Below are 17459 nucleotides of genomic sequence, written 5' to 3' on the forward strand. Positions count from 1 at the left end.
TTACCACTGAAGCAGCAGGCTAAAAATGGTCAAATGTGACCTCTGGATGTCCCTACAGAACAGATTCTTCCTCTGGGGAGTATCAGAAAATATCATAGCAGTCAGCCTGTTTCATTATAAAGCAGGATATCTAGTGTGCAAAGTACAGATTTCCATGTGAGGGTGGACTAGAGAAAAGGTCATGTGATCATTTAAGTCGGCAGTGTTCAACCTCTCAAGGCCATGCATAGTCTTAACAAACCTAAATCCAGCCGGTAGTCAACTCCTTTCTAAAAACGTTGATACTATGTTGGTCCTTAAAGTGAAGATTGCTCTAAACAGAAAAGCTCCATCCTCTGGAGACCATGAGCAGCCTTAACAAACTCCATGGCAATCCAGTTAGTAGTTATCTCAAAGAAAAGGTTCATCCTCTGAGGAGCTTAACGGATCTCAATATATTACACAACTTCCTGCATAGATTTCAATATTCCTCTAGTACATGTGAATATTGTGGTTTCAGCATGCTGATAGACTTCGCCAAGATCTTTAATCTTTCTCTGAGGGCAGTGAATATCCACAGAAAGTACACATAATGGTACCCTGGCCCATTGTTGAGGTATTTTGCTCTGGACAGCATTGTAGGACAGACTCACTGACTCAAAAAGCATTCATGCCTCCATCTTATCAAGTTAAAGGAGAGTATTCTATTAGTAGTAAGTGACGTATCTATCTCATTAACATCATTTTCACTTGGACACTTGGAGCAGTTAAAGTTTCTTTATTGCAATCAAGCAACAACCTAATTGACAGAGTAAGTGTTGGCATTGTACGTTCCTGCACACAAGGGACATTGAAACTTCACGCTCTAACAACGCTGTGGTTAACAGCATTTGGTGGCTAAAAAGCTGCTGGAAGATTGAGCAACATTTCTGTAAAAAAACAGTAGCTTTTCGTGGCACTGTCCTCAGTGGAAACTCAGCAACGGATCACTAAAAAACAAAGAGTTTTGCAGTCTGTTGGTCTCAAACAGTGGTCTATTTCAATCACTTGAATATCATGGCGGTGATCAGAGACCAAGCAGACTGCAACCATTTGGATGCTTGTTTCTTATTTAATTGACAAGAAGTATAACTCTTGATTTTCTTAAAAACATTTCATCATAGTCATCACTACATGCCGATGATCTGTTGAATTATATAAATATACTTTCGAAAACATCTGATAAAGCTCATGACTTTAAAGGGACATTGTTTAGCATTTTCAGTTGTTTATTGGCAAAAATCGATGTCTGCATTCATAAATATGTCATAATTGGTGTATTAGTACCTCCACCAATAACCTGACTTATTCTTGTAAAAGGAGAATTTCGGATTTGTTTGTACATTCGGCGGGTAAGTCGTCTGAGGGGTTCCATAACATTTTGCCAACATGAAAACACATCCGCCAGCAAGGGACATACAGCCCCACCTTCGGCGTTTTCGTTGAGAGCCAGGTCAGCGCTGCGTGACTGAGAAGCCAAAGGAGAGGAGCAAGAGGCGTTTCACTTGAGGAGAATGCAGGATCATGCACATGCAGCATCACGGGAGACGGAATCCTCTTCGCCAAGAAAGCGCAAAAGGGAATCAAAAAGGCAACGTGACCGGTGAATTAAAAAAACGAGGGTCAACATTGGGGTAGCCTTTCCCAGGTGGAGAGAGCTGCTGAAGGAGAAAGGTTTTAAAAGGGACGCTGTGATTGGCCTGCTGGCATGCCTGTCATTTTTCAGGCAGCCCAGACCAATGCAATCACAGGCCAGCACTGCTGTCAGTGGCGCAGTGATGCGAGTAGAGGGATGAGGTGTATGAGGTTGAGCCACTTGTCAGTTGTCAAAAGATGTGATTGGTTTGTTTGGATTTACACCCACCCCAACAGTCCTATGTTGTAAACACAGCCAGCATGGTGAGGAGGGGGTTTGTCAACTCACGTGGCATGTGTCTGTGGAGGAGCCTGAATGAATACTCCATGTAGTATCGGGTGACATGGTTTCATCAATGTTATGTTATGTTACGTGTTTGGTACACAGCGGCTACCATAGTTGCAATACGCGTTTGAAACAGTGAGGCGCTAGAGTGCGCTATCCGTTTGAATGCAATATATGATTTCAACCTTAGATCAGAGAAATTCCTACACACTGTGGCTTTAAGTGAAGACATGTGACTTGATTTGTGGCTATTTTTGATAAAACTGGCTTGTATAATTTAAAAACAAACACATATTGAAGTTACATTGATAACTTGAGATCAGTGAAGTCTGTAGATCCTGCCAAAATGTTCGGACAACAAACAAAAGGTGGCAAAATGTGACATTTTTAGAATAGAAGACTACTGGAGCAAAGATGCAGATGACATGGCGGATTAAAATTACGAAATAATTTTGATGGTAACCCAAGCTGAGACAATTATAAAGACATAAACTTGATCGTTAAAGAGCCACCTTGGGGTCAATGAGTGTCATTGTATTTGTGGTGGAATTTGAAACCCACCTGCTTATTTTGGTGACTTCTGGCCTCATGGTTTTTGCTGCACAAACACTTTTGGGAGAGAATGATAAAAAGGAAAGAATAATGAGAACAAAACTAAAGGGCTCCAGCAGTGAGTCGAAGCTTGGACCCCTAAAAAGAGATGATGGCAGTGGGTCTAGAGCCAGGCGAGATTCTTTCCAGTGCTCAGTTCTTATTATTTTGGAGTGACAGATGATGAGGTGAACCTGAGCCAAGGTGCCACCCCTAATTGAATACGGTATATTTAAATAATTTTAGAAAATGACGCAATAAATTGGACGTCACACTCCCTGCAAAAGTTGTAGTGAAACACTAAAGAAAAATACTGGATGTTATACAAGTCTTACATCTGTCGGTGCCATTCAGCAGTGTCCAAGATATGATTAATGACATACAGGCAATCACAGATGGACAAAAGACACACACATCCCTCGTCCTTCCTCATCATGGAGGGACAGGGCTGAGTTGTATTTCTGTGCATGAACTTCAACGACCCTTCAGCAACCGCCAGGATTATGAAGTCTTGTTGGTTCGTTTCTATGCTTTAGCCTTTGGTTGAGTGAAAGTAGGTCAGACCTGTCTGCCAGTCACAAAACATCCCGGAGAATGACAACTGTATCTCTGCGTCTGTCTGTTTCTGCTCCTCCGTCACACTCACACACACTCCTTTGCCTGCGGACAATGTACAGATGTAATTACAGATATTCCTGGATGTTATTTATTCTTCAGACCTCTGAAAGATGCCTTTGATAAATGATGCCATAAATAACTTAATATAATCCTGAAGTGAGATTTGCATGCGTGATGCTGGCAGTTGGGAGGAAAATTTAAAGAAGCTGATTATCATAAGATTTACAACAACTAGCTTAAATGAAAATGACAGGTATGAGCAAAGACTTCAGTTTTATGTACATGTTCTTGATCATACTGGAGACTCCTGTCACTTTCCATACATCAGTCTGTGTGCCATCTACTGATTTACATGTAACAGTGAAAGATCTAACAGTAAACTGGAGTTAAACTGAGACCAAAAAAAGTTGAGAAATTTGTTGTCTGCACTTTAGCAAAGGTGTCTTGTACGGCCAGGCTTTGCAGACTGGCAATTTTCTGAATCTGGGTCGAGTGAATAAAAAAATTGCTGTGGCTATTGACGGGAGCATGGTTACTGAGAAATGGCAGGTTTGATCCACAAGTGAAGCTTCTAGTGATGTTCGTTGGTTGGTTTTCTCTGACCAATAACTGGCCTGCTGTGTTTTAAAAGGCAGGTTTGGTTTCATGTCCGGTTTAAAGGCTGCACTGTAACCACTTTGGGCATGTTCACATTGTCAACGTATGTCCACTTAAAGTGTTTGTTTTTGCCACTGACAGGTTCAGAGTCGTATTCCACGTGTCTGACAACATTATGAAAAGGATCCCACAGATATAGACATTTTGTCAAAGAGTAAGATCCTTTTTGTTTAACCAGAAATGGCCCCCAAATCTCTATCACCAATTGTCATTTAAATGGGCCAATCCCAATTCTCTTCTCTTAACCTTACCCCTTGGTTTCAAGTGCACTCGCCAGATAAATTCCCCTCAACGAGGAAGGGGTAGTGTTGAGGGGTAGGGAATTTTACCTAAGAACTGGGACACCACTGCAAACAAATAAGCGTAATGGACGTGTTCACCTACGTCACACGTATCGTCGACGTAGGTGTCTTGCAATCATTTCCAAAATGCCGGCTCCAGTGACTGTATTGCCTATTTCGTTGGCTGTCTTGATCTGTCTTCGTTTAACAAATCAACAGAGAAGAAATGCAGCAAATAGAATTTGCTATGCATGCTTGGAAATTCAATCTTCCCCTCAGTTGATATGGGTTCGTAAGTGTGCATCACATGGCCCTTCAAATTAAGTGGGGATTTTAAGGGCTGAAAAGCACTTCCCTAAAGTTTGGGACATGCTAGCCAAAAACAAAGGCTAGGGCCAATTTTGAGGGGAAGTGTGAGTATTGGGACGGGCCCTTCTTTTATCATTGTAAAAGACACTTCATTCAAAGTCGACAGAAACAAAATAAAACTCCCAAAAACCACCTTGGTTCATTTTTCCAGTGTTCCAACAATCACCAGCTCTGGTTTGGAAGAAATAAACCCTTAATTTACTCAGTTAGATGTGAAAATATTCAGACTCTTTACACGATAAAATTACTAAACAGAGTCTGGGGGGTTTGGTGGTGGCAATTTTGGGGTTGTTTCTGGTTAAACAAAAAGGATATTACTCTGCAATAAAATGGTCTGTCTTTGTAGGGATCCTTTGCGTAATGTTGTTGGACACTTAACAATCTGAGAAAGGCAAAAAGAAAGACCATTGGTGGGCGTTAAATGCCCCAGTGGTTTCGGGGGCTGCTCTCGCTCAATACTGAACTAATTACAAACGTTTTTGCTCCAATTTGGATACAAAAACATCAGAAAACAGGGTCCAAGTTGGTAAATACTGAAATTATCCTTTAATTCTATCATCTAACATCGGCTCAGCTTGCTCAGAGCATCGACCGAGGTGGTGCCAAAAAGAACACCAGCTACTTTCCACAACTTTTACTAATGGAATCCAAAAAAAGGGCGAGTGGAGTTGAGCTAAGCTGTACCATGCTGCGAAAATGAGGCATAAGGTGCTAAATCTGCTTTTAAGGTGAGGTACAGAGAGTGACAGGGATGCGGAAAATAGAGAGGTGAAAAAGAAAAGGTGAGAAAAGGAAAAAGGTGGAATGACAGATAGGAAACAGGAACACACTGTGTGAAAAACAAGATGCAGTTTTCACCTTGAGAGAGTCAACCAGAGATAAGTGGAGGAATTTAAGAAGAAAGAAATGACTCAAGGAACGAGCCAAAAATGGAAAGAAAGAACAAGTGGAAGGAAGAGAGAGACCAGACGTGTGAGGCAGCAGAACGCAGAGCAAGGAACACAATAAATGAGAAAAAGACAAAGTGTGACACAAACAGAAACGGAGTGAGACAGCAGACGAAACACTGAGACAGACATGCAGTCAGCAGCAGCAGCTGAATACCAGGAAGGGTGTGTCTGCTCACTAATGATGACCCTTCATTAACACACCCCACGGCATTTCCCAGAAGGCATTGTGTTTACACTTCCTGCTGCTGATAAAAGGGGAGGAGTAAGACTCTGCGCTCTGAAGACGGAAATGCAGTTTTAAAAAATGCCCTTGTAGGGAAAATGGCCCCCAATGGATTTGTCAACACAGAAATAACTCTGTGTGTGTGACACAGTCATAGGATGTTGATGTATTTGTGTGAGTAAGATGTTTTGTGATAGCGAGGTAAAGTCCAGGTCTGAGTCAACCTGTATATCAAGTGTTCTTTGTCTGACACAAACATTATTTTCTATAATAACCCGGGACAGCTGAAATTATTAGTCCAATAAAAATAATACAACCATAGCAACCCAAAACTTCTAGGTTAGAAACTTTATTTATTTTTCAACACAATGTCAGAGACACAAACTCAAACTCTCAGAGCCCAGTGGCAACATGAACCTTGCAGCTGAACTTTATCGACTAAAATGTTCACACGTCTCATTGGATTAGACACAGATGTCGAATCACAGACAGCAAACCAATGAAAAGCACTGGTCACATACATTGACATCATTGTTTAGGTGCTCAGTTTGAAAACCTTTTGTCCTTTGTTCTTCTCTTGCTACAAACTTGCTCACATTAAATACAGTGATATAAAGCTAAAAAGCAACTTTATTCATACAGCACCTTTCATACAAGCATCGTAATTCTCACATAGCTAATTTATAATGTGATTATTGGTCAAAAATAGCAACATAACAGACTCTGCTGGTTTGGTTTTCTTTTCCTTGAGAGTCATGTAAATAGTCCATGTGTTTTAGAAGCCACTGCCTGAGAACATACATGTGGAGAACAGAGAGTGATTGCTTTGTTTGTCCAGAGCATGTTGAGAGGAAGGATACGGGCTGACGCAAGGTAAGAGCTGGTGAGGAGAGGGATGCTGCAGGGCGCAGTCAGGACACATGTTTGGTCTTGAACAGGAGCTATGTCATGTACTGTATGTGTAAAGGCTAGGCTAGGTGAAGAGTAAGAATTCACTTTGTTAAGATCAACTTCTGCAGTGTGGGCAGGTGTTTTTACATAAGTTCTAAACAGACAAAAGTCAGAGCAGCAGGAAGTGAAAGTTAACTGAACGCTCTGCAAAAACATGACATAAAAAGGAACATTACAGCTGAATGAGCTCAAATACAAACACACCTCACGTCAAAAGGAAGAAATGACTGTTAATGATGTGTCAGTTTGAGGAATAACAGCGGAGACTAAAGACTATTAACTGTCCCTCTCAATTATTACCTACCCTGGTTTGCCTGCTCTGTGTGCCCAACAATAGAGAAGATCTGGGTAATTTCATACTGCAGAAATAGAGTTTCTTTTGGCGTCATGCATCACTGACTAACTTTCTTAGGAATGAACTGGGGCATACCTCCAATGCTGTATCCAGTTGGAAGATGGTGTGCCAAGACAGCTCCTTGTAAGCCTTCCTCAATAGTGTTGCACTCAACTTTGTCCAAACGACTATCTCGATTTATGTTGTGCGGAAAAATAGAGTCTTTTCAGGCCAAGGTCCCCTTAGCTTAAAGATACAGAGCAGGGACCCACTACTACATATACTGCATAAAATTCAGTTGCATACTGGGCCTTCAGTATCATGTAGGAAAGGTTTAACTGTATCCGTGGATGGTTACCTTAGTGAGATGTCTGACTGCAGTGAGCGGGATTTTTGTCTTCTCTCATTGGTGCTTGCATTTAGCTGCTAATTTAGCTGCAGTTGGAGCATACCGAGGTGCGTCGGCCTCACCCTCTGCACTTCCTGTTCCAGACATATCTTAAATCTTTGAATTAAGATACTGCCCCACAGTTGTATATATCTGCACACCAGTCAAGTGTCTCTCGCAGTCTCCATCCATGTCTGAAAACATGGATGCCTCACACACAGAAGATCTATACAATCAGCACAGTTTCAATATTAGAGTCACCAATTCAGTATCTGACCAAATGTCTCCCCTTCTGTTCCTGAGATATGATGTTAAAACAGGATGATGTCACAGTCAAGCTGACCTTTGACCTTTTGGACATAAATGACATCACTTCATCATTTTATCTTGTTAGACATTTGTGTGAACTTTTGTCATACAATACTATGAATTCTTGAGTTATAGCCAGAAACATATTTTGTGAGGTCATACTGACCGCTGACCAAACTTTGAATCAGTTTATTCTTCAATCCAAGTGGACGTTTGTGTCAAATTTAAAGACATTACATTAGGGCATACTTGAGATGTTGCATTCACAAGAATGAGACAGACAAGGTGAAAGTGACCTTGAACTTAGCCCACCAAAATCTAATCTGTCCAAGTGGACATTTGTGCCACATTTAAAGAAATTCCTGAGGCGCTCTTGAGAAATCGCGTTTACAAACAGTGGACGGACGGATAACCTGAAAACACAGTTCCTCCGGCCACAGCTATCACCAGCGCGGAGGCTTAAAACAGCAAACAAAACAAAAAACAAATGAAAACAAAACAAACAAAAAAATGCTTAAATTATAACTTATCAAAAATAATTTGGGGACTCCCCTGCAGTAACACAGACAGCTTGTGAACCATTTTCACCAACCTTTTGATTAGTAACTGTAATTTAATTACATATTTTCTCACTTACTGTAACAAATTTCTATCACATATATGTTTTACTTTAATTACATAACCCCGTTCCATGTAACTAGTTACTCCCCAACACTGCCAGTGAGTTAGATTCAGGCTTGTGTTTCTGAAATGTTATACGCAGAGGTGGGTAGTAACTAGTTACATTTACTCAGTTACATTTACTTGAGTAAATGTAACTGAGTTTTTGGATAAATTGTACTTTTCAGAGTAGTTTTAATGCAAAATACGTTTTACTTTTACTTGAGTTATATTGTTTTAAAGCAACAATACTCTTACTTGAGTACAATATTTGGCTACTCTATCCTTTGTTTTAGTTAAAGGGGTATTGTTTAAAATACATGAATTTGCAGATTATTATTTTTGATTGATTGATTACGTTCATGTTCTTATTTTACAAATAAATCAGACGTTACTCAACAGTTATTCAGTACTTGAGTAGTTTTTTCACCAAATACTCTTTTACTCTTACTCAAGTAATTATTTGGATGACTACTTTTTACTTTTACTTGAGAAATATTGTTCTAAAGTATCAGTACTCTTACTTGAGTACAGTATTTGGCTACTCTACCCACCTCTGGTTGTACGTGATCATAGAAAAAAGACATAAATCCACATAATAGGAGTTCAGTTCAAACTTATGAATGGCAGCAATTTGAAACAAGCTGTGGCACAGAGGTACAGTGGGTCATCCACTAATTGGAAGATCAGCGGTTCGATCCCCAGATCCTCTAGCTCGCATGTCGAAGCATCCCTGAGCAAGATACTGAACCCCAGTTGGCTCCCAGTGGCTGCTCCATCAGTGTGTGAGTATGTTCAAAACTGAATGGGTGAATGTGACTCGTTGTGTAAAAAGCCCTTTATACAAGTACAGGTGTAATTAGCTTCCATTTTACCATTTAAAATTCTAAACTGTGAGTAAATACAAGTTTGAAAAACACAGGGATGCAAAATGGATGACAAAAAAAGTGTTTTCGAGGTTATTAAATAAGAAGAGGAAGTGCTGAAGAAAGAGAGGGTTAGTAGCAAATGAGATTAAGGCATTAGAGGGCTAAATACTGTGTGATTGGTATTAAGTTTTGATTCTGCAGATGTTTATTGGCACGGCACACTCACACTTCCATTCAGAAGTCCTCAGTAAATTTTAATAAAAGACTACGCACTTCTGCTTAATTAATTTAGTCCTGAAAGGAAACCAAACAAAGAAAAACACAAGAGGAAAAACAGCCCAAACAAAGGCTGTGAACTGAAGGCCAGAAACCAGTGTTGAGTCTTTGTTTGAGCTGATTTGTGGGGAGCCGTGTGAAGAGGTCAGGGGAGGTCAGCAGAATACGAGATTAGGCCATTAGAGGGAGAGGACTTTGTGCCGGTATAATCCCCTCATCATAATCTCTCTTTCTCCCTCCCTGCTGCTAATGGCTGCAAGACAATAAGATGCACTAATCTGTCTACTGGGATGGCACAGGGCTGCGCAGAGATATCTACTGGAGCGCAGAGCACATATAGACTAAAATGTTTTGAAGATTATTTCCCTGGCATTTCTGCTTTATTAGATAGAGCCCAGTGGGGGGAGGCAGGGACCATGGGGGAGACACAGAGGGTGAGATAGTCGGGAAAAGACTGGGAGGAAAATCTAAAGTTTAGACTGCTGGTGTTTGTGTGCCGTATACATTTTCATTTTGGTTAAATAGTGCTAAAATGGCTCGCAGGCAGGAACAAGTGATGCAAGATGGTGAAACGTCTTCCGACTTCAGTCAAAAGCCATAAATCAGATGAGCTGCCAGTTCGGTTTAAATTTCAAAGGTGATTCCACCAAATTTCAGCTTTGATATGAGGCGGACTCAAGCTGGTTTAAAACATATGTTTGGCGTGTTGTTGTTGGGGTCCAGTGTGTAGGATTTATGGGGATATGTTTTGGAATATAACATGTTAAGTATGTTTTCTTTATATACACATTATATTCAATTTTGTTTAGTTTACTTGTGAGGGTAAAATGGAGCGTGAGATGGATAGGTGGCTTGGGAAGAGGAAGGAAGCTGAGCCAGTAGGCAAAGCTTTTGATTCACTGGTCCATCTACATCCCAACCCTCACCCCTGGTCATGAGCTCTGAGTAGTGACTGAAAGAATGAGATTGTAGATACAAGCGGCCTTAATGAGTTTCCTTAAGGCTCATTTATTCTCCCTTGATGTACAAAAATAAATATATCCGTTTCAAATATTGTAAACGTCGCTGCCCTCATGTGTCCTTTATGATGGCAGAGATGCAGCCAATACATGGCGCTAGAGAGCAGAGTCAAAAGTTTCACGGCAACAAATGAGGTGAGAATAATCTTTTAAACAGAGGCAGGGTTGTAGACGGCGGTGGTCTTTGCAGCCACTACATACACCCCAACATGTGAGCAGAGAATTCTTTTTAGCATATTACAAATTCGTTCTGTTCTGACGTTATTTAAATTTGTCGTATCTCACTTGAACTGCTCTGCTCTGCCTCCACGATCTCTGGTGGAACTGCTCCATTTTGTCTGTATCTGCAAACTTTAAGAAAACATGCACAAATTCAGACAAATGGACAGATGGCTCCGTCCATCTTTGTATCTAACATTGAGCATAAATGAGCCCTTAGAGAAGGAGCTCGGAGTAAAGCTGCTGCTCCTTCATGTCAAAAGGGGGCCAGTTTAGTTTGTTTGGGCATCCAATCAGATTCCTCCTGAGCGCCTCCTCTAGACATTTTCCTGACATGTCTATCTGGTAGGAGGCCCCGGGGTTGACCCGGAACATGCTGTAGGGATTATATATCTCATCTGGCCTGGGAGCACCTCGGGGTCCCCCAGGAGGAGCTGGAAAGCGTTGCTGAGCACAGGGACGTCTGGAGTACTTTGCACAGCCTGCTGCCGCTGCTACCCAGCCCCGAATAAGCGGATGAAAATGTATGGATGTATGGATGTTTTCTTTAGCATATAGTCACCTCAAAATAGGAATCATTGTGTTTTTGTTACCTTAGAGTGAACCGTTTATACCTCAGCAAGTCCTCGTCTACTGAGATCACCATGTTGCAGTGCCATGTTTCTACAGAGGCCCATCATGGACAAACCAAACGCTGGCTCTAGATAGGGACATTCATGTTTTCACATTCACGTTATTCATGTTTCTCGCCATAGTTAGACGAGCAGCATCAGAGAAACACTGATTCAAATGTGAAACTGCTTTATTTAAAGTTTTTATCAGCCTAAATCACCAGGTTCATTTGTTTTAAGGAGGAAGAGACCTCTGTGGGTAATTTGGCTCCCTGTGAAAACCTCCAATGAGCACTGATGGAATTCTGACCAAAAGTCTCAGGCGGTTGCACTTTGCAATCCTCGCTGCTAGACACCACTAAATCCTCCTCGTAAACACTGGACCTTTAAGTGAGATAGTGCAAAGGAAAAAAAAAATAGTTGGGTAAATATCTGTTGTCTGTTGGTCGGAGGGTTTGCCTCTTTGCTCCAGACTGGAATACCTCAAAAACCATTGTGTGGATTACTATGAAACTCTGTACAGATGTTCATGACCTCCAGAGGATGAACCCTCATGACTTTGATGACCCCCCTGGCTCTAAGGCTCCACCACCAGCAGGTTGATATTTGTGGAGTTTTTTGTATCTACGACTGTTGGATGGATTTCCATTAAATGTTGATGTCATGATCTCTGAGGTGATCCCCTTTTGGTTTATCTCTGTAGCAGTTTGGATTTCTCTATGCCTCAGAGAGCCGCTAAAGTGGCTGTAGACTCTTCGTCCTGTCTCTTTATGTCTCTGCACGCCGTTCACACAAAAAATAGACCAAAAAAAAAAAAAAACAGGATCTGTGTTCATGCAGACTTTTTGCAATAGGTGAAGGGGAGAAGACAAAGTTAACTTCAAACTCAAGTAATAAATTCATGAGGTTTGAAGGTTATCTGATGCTAAAACACGGCACAGCATTTGAGATTATAAGGATTTTACAACTGAATTACCACGAATAGTTTTATCCTCCACTTCAGTGATCTCAAGGTAAACAAAAGTGTTCACGTTATGAAGTAAAATCCAGGGAAGTGGGATTGATTTTTCATTTTGGCCAATGCAGTGCAGTCTGTTGCCAGATGACGTTGCATTACGTCATGATTAAAATCGAGCCAGATTTAAAAAAAACAAAAAAAACAACATTTTTGCTGAGTGATGGCATTTGAGACACCACAGGTGGAAACAGTTTTTCATGCACTGGTGCTAATCCTAGATTTGAATCAAGAACTTGTATCAGCAACAAAGCCCTCACTGCAATATACCCAAACTCCTTTTTTTTCCACCAAAGAAATACCGATCAAAAATTCCAAATGTCAAACAGTCCCTTTATGGAAAATGGCCTTTCTAATGGCTGATAAAGACAGACATCCTAAGTGGTTTTAATGTCAGCTCCTCTCGCCGTCTCTGTCCGTCTGTTCTGTTTCTGTCTCTCTCATACTCTACCAGTGGGTCAGGACCTAAAATGGGTCACAGGCCTATGTTTAATAGATCCCCATACGACCACATTAGTGATATGCCTCAGTCCAGGTCCCATGATGAGAGGCTAAATGTTTCATTTGGGTCCCAGGCTGAAAAGGTTTAAGAGCGCTGGTCCTAAATGATAGCTAGACCTCGAGCTCAGCGGCGAACTGTAAGGGGACAGCGAGTCCTTGGCCTTCACTCTGCGTCTCACCCTGGCACAGTGAAGGGGTCTGTCCACAGCTGATAAGTGGTTTTAATTTGATCTCCTCTCTCTTCTTTTCTGCTCCCTCTCTCCTCGCATATTTCCTCTCCCTCCATATTCGTCGCTGCATCCTCACATCACCCTTATTCACTCTTTTCCCCGTCTCAACCCCCTCTTTTCCCCTCATCCCTCCCTCCTCTTGTCCCTATCCCTTTCTGTCCTAGATGATGGCTTGGCTCCAGCTGTGGAGTACGGGGCTTACGGCCATTATGGCCTTGTCCTTCTCTCTTGCTGCTACTGAAGATTTGGGCCTCCCTGCGATGGCAGCACAGCAGCGAGGCCCTGTCGAGATTGTGAAGAAGGAGAACCATCCCGTCCTGTTCAGGCAGAAGAGAGAGTGGATCTGGAATTCTCTGTATGTGGAAGAGGAGAAACCTGCACCTATCGCCTACAAGATCGGACAGGTAGGAAGCTCACAGTTAGAACAAGAAGGTCTATTTCCCAGGCCCAGCTTCTGTGGTTTAGTCTTTAAATGTTCAGTAATCTACTTGCCATGGCAAATGTGTATTTTTGTCACTTCCATTCAGTTTTAATGCTGCAGCATGCCAAGAATCTGGGGCATTAACTTGTTGGTAACCAGCCCTTTGATGAATATCTGAGCGATTTTGCTGGAATGCTCTGTTTATTTGTGGAAAACTTGCTGGAAGGTTGTTGATTTGCGTCTTCACTCCAGCTGGGAAACTGCTGAAAAACATTTTTTTTTTTTTTTTTTATCTCTGACAGCTGAAGTCAAGCCAGAAAGTGGAGGTGAAGAGCTTCAGAATAGAGGGTGAAGGAGCAAACACCATCTTCACCGTAGATCGCAAAGGAGACCTGTTTGTTACCAGATCTCTGGACAGAGAGGAGAAGAATGCGTACCATTTGACCGCCAGGATGTATGATGGGAACAACCAGCTGATAGAGGACTCTGGAGACTTTGTCGTCCAGGTGACGGATATCAATGACAACACTCCAGTTTTCCCCAGACCATATAATGGATCCATAATGGAGAGATCCATGATAGGTGAGTCTGGTTACGATCAAAAACAATCATCAGCAGGTTGAGAAGTTGCTCACAGTTTTGTTTTTCAATGTGTGATGGAATAAAGAGATAAGGGCCAAATTTGGTTGGTGATGCCTGTCAAGCTGCAACCACTGCGGACCACTGTTTAAGACTCACAAAAAAACAAAACCAGTTGTGTTATAGCAAGTTATTGCTGTTTTCTCAGCTGCTTTTTAACCCCAAAGTGTGGGTGTTTTGTTGTGAGCTGTTGCAGTTTTTCCAGCAGTGTTTTAGGCACTAAATATTGGTGTTTTGTAGTGACCAGTCACTTTTTTCCCAGCTGTGTTTTAGGCACTAAATATTGGTGTTTTGTAGCAACCTATCACTCTTTACAGCAGATTTTTAGATGCCAAATGGTGATGTTTTGTGGCAACTGGTTTCTGTGTTTCCTGCAGCTTTTTAGAGCCAAAACATTGGTGTCTTGTAGTGACCAGTCATTGTTATTCCAGTGGATTTTTAGGCACCAGATGATGGGGTTTTGTAGCATCTGGTCACTGGGTTTGTTGCAGCTTTTTAGCCCCAAAATATTTGTGTTTTGTAGCAACCTATTGCTTTTTCCAGCAGATTTTTAGGCACCAATGGTGATGTTTTGCAGCAACTGGTTGCTGTGTTTCCTGCAGCTTTTTAGACCCAAAACGTTGGTGTTTTGTAGTGACCAGTCATTGTTATTCCAGTGGATTTTTAGCTCCAAAATGTTGAAGTTTTTCCAGCTGTGTTTTAGGCACTAAATACTGGTGTTTTGTAGCAACCTATCACTTTTTACAGCAGATTTTTAGGTGCCAAATGGTGATGTTTTGTGGCAACCAGTTTCTGTGTTTCCTGTAGCTTTTTAGACCCAAAATTATTATTATTCCAATGGATTTTTAGATGATGGTGTTTTGTAGCAACCTATTGCATTTTCCAGTTGCTTTTTAGGCACCAAATGGTGGAGTTTAATGAAAACCAATCCTAAAACCGGTCACTGTTATTCCTGAGGCTTTTTAGCCCTCAAACATTGGTGTTTTATATTGGCCCATCATTATTTTTCCAGCAGTGTTTTAGGCATCAAACGGGGTGTTTTTTAGCGAACCATTGCTGTTTTTGCAACTGGTATAGCATCACAAAAAGCCACCCTTTCTCAGCCAAGGTGGTCGGAGAGACACCTAGGCAAGATGCCTGCGAAGCTGCAAAACTGTTTGTGATTTGGTGAGTCACTGCTGTGTTTCCAGCAGCTTTTTAGGCAGCAAACGTGGCAATTTTGTAGCAACCCTTTGCTGTATTCCCAGCGGGGTTTGTACCCCCCAACCCGGTCTTTTAAGCCAAAATCATGATCTCTTTCCCTAAAGATAATGAAGTGGGTTTTGTGCCTAAACCTAACACCACATTAACTACAGCACTGTTGACACATAAAGTGTCAACACATCTGCTACATCATAATGAACAAATGTAATGTTTCCGTAGTTTGCAGAAACATACAATGACTCCATACCCTAACCAAATTCTTGCAGAACAAAGTTTCTGTTGCAGCAAGTATGTATGACATTTACCAACCAGTGGTAATTTAGATCAAAAATAGACTGGACTGTGAAAAGTCTGGGAAAAACAAAACATAGTGTCAACACCTGTCACAAGCATTAGCACACCCCTCAGTGGAAAAAGGCACATTGCTGACTTAAATAACACAATCTTAGCACATAATCACATTGTATTAATCAGTTAAATAGCCCTAATGTTCAATACAAGAACATTTACAAAATACAGTACGCTGTAGCATGATGTCTTGACTGCTTTTTCATCTAGGAACTAAAGTAGTTGAGGTGAGGGCGACTGATGCTGATGACCCCACCACTGCTAATGGAGAGCTCAGGTACTCTTTGACCCCAGGCGGAGACCTTTCTGCCTTTGAAATCGACAGCATCTCAGGTAGGCTCGCTGCACCGACGTCCCACATGATGTTTACCTGCAGCAACATTGTCTTTTTCTTCCTTAACAAGTTAATGAAAGTTGATGTGTCGATGCACAAGCTATTTTTACTTCAACATGACTCAGAGCTGACCTCAGACACCCTCTCTTTGTGTCCGTGTCTCTCACCGTCTCTCTGCAGGTGTGATCAGCTGCAAGACAAACACTCTGGACCGGGAAACCAAGGGTCAGTACATAGTGGTGGTTAAAGCTCAGGACATGAGAGGAATGGCCTCTGGCAGCACATCCACCACCTCCGTCACCATCACCATCACCGACATCAACGACAACATAGCTTCTTTCACCCGAAGTAAGGACTATTTTAGAGGGAATGGTTCTCTTTGTACTTGTTTTTACGATCAGAGTTGAGTCTGTACATATTTACTTTAACTGTCTTTAGCTGCCTTCACATGATAAAGAAATTAGCTCAGCAAAACGCAGAGGTAATGTCATACATCATCTCAGCAACAGCAGTTGTAGACCATTTTGTGTTGGTTAAACCTCAAAGAAGAAGATGGTTCTGTGAACGATTCATTTGAGTTTATTTCAAGAGGAAGCCCTGGCGATTGTCTCTTAGACCAGAGGCTTAGAAGAATAGCCTCTGTCACTTGTGTCTAAGCTAACTTTCGCATTGGATTTGGTTAAGTTTGTAAACTACAGGCTTATTCACAAACTGATATTTTGCCATGCATTACTTTTACTGGCCAGATTGTAGGATGCCTTTAATCTTGTGTTGTAGACTTCAGGAAAGAGAGTGAGGTTTTCTTCCATCACTCTCTACCTCCCCTGCTTTCTGTCGCTACTCCCTTCCGGCTACCTCATATGCAGCTGTTATCTCATTAGCTTTAAAAGGTCAGCGGCAAATGACATCAAGGTTGATATAGTTTGAACTTTGAGCACATTGCACCGTTTCAATTTTGAGCGGCGCCCCATGCCAAGGGTAACACTTCCACCCAGTTTGGCACCACTACCGCTCTCCCTTTAGGAAAACAATGGCACAGCCAGAGGACGGCTTTATATTCACAGCGATGTCTGTTTTCTGTCTGCAGAGACGTATGAACTGCACGTTCGTGAGGACCACAAGTTGAATGAGAAGATTGGCACTCTGGAGTTGGAGGACAGGGATCAGATCCAGAACAAAGAGCCCATCTTCGTCATTCCAAGTGAAAACAGCAAAGTGTTTAACACTGAACTCAGCCCCAACAAGGATGGCAACCTCATGCTCAAGCAGGTAGGAGGCTCACGTGATAACGAACTAACAGACAATGTCTCAAGGCTAAACATTTTCTCATTCATTTGGATTTTAGACTTTTAGTGAAGTTGCTGCCATGTTTTCCATCTCAAGTGCCTCTTCATTTTTCCTCTTAAGTATTTCACATCAGAGAAAACAGAGTGGCATATATAAATCTATAGAGAACATTTATATCATGGAATTACCCCCAAATCTTTTTGTAGTGACTGGGTTG

At 41.6% G+C, this 17459-nt stretch overlaps 1 protein-coding gene across 1 annotated transcript in view; it reads left to right on the plus strand.

The window, feature by feature from the left end:
• cdh5 (cadherin 5) overlaps positions 1-17459 on the plus strand; it is a 49200-nt gene that overhangs the window by 3550 nt on the left and 28191 nt on the right. Inside the window, exons 2-6 of the mRNA XM_033611230.2 lie at positions 13175-13414; positions 13734-14013; positions 15832-15954; positions 16136-16303; positions 17043-17224. Coding sequence (XP_033467121.2) covers positions 13175-13414; positions 13734-14013; positions 15832-15954; positions 16136-16303; positions 17043-17224 — 993 coding nt within the window. The remainder of the gene's footprint in view (positions 1-13174; positions 13415-13733; positions 14014-15831; positions 15955-16135; positions 16304-17042; positions 17225-17459) is intronic.

This window comes from Epinephelus lanceolatus, chromosome 17 (assembly GCF_041903045.1).
Source record: "Epinephelus lanceolatus isolate andai-2023 chromosome 17, ASM4190304v1, whole genome shotgun sequence".
In the NCBI taxonomy this organism is placed as follows: domain Eukaryota; kingdom Metazoa; phylum Chordata; class Actinopteri; order Perciformes; family Serranidae; genus Epinephelus; species Epinephelus lanceolatus.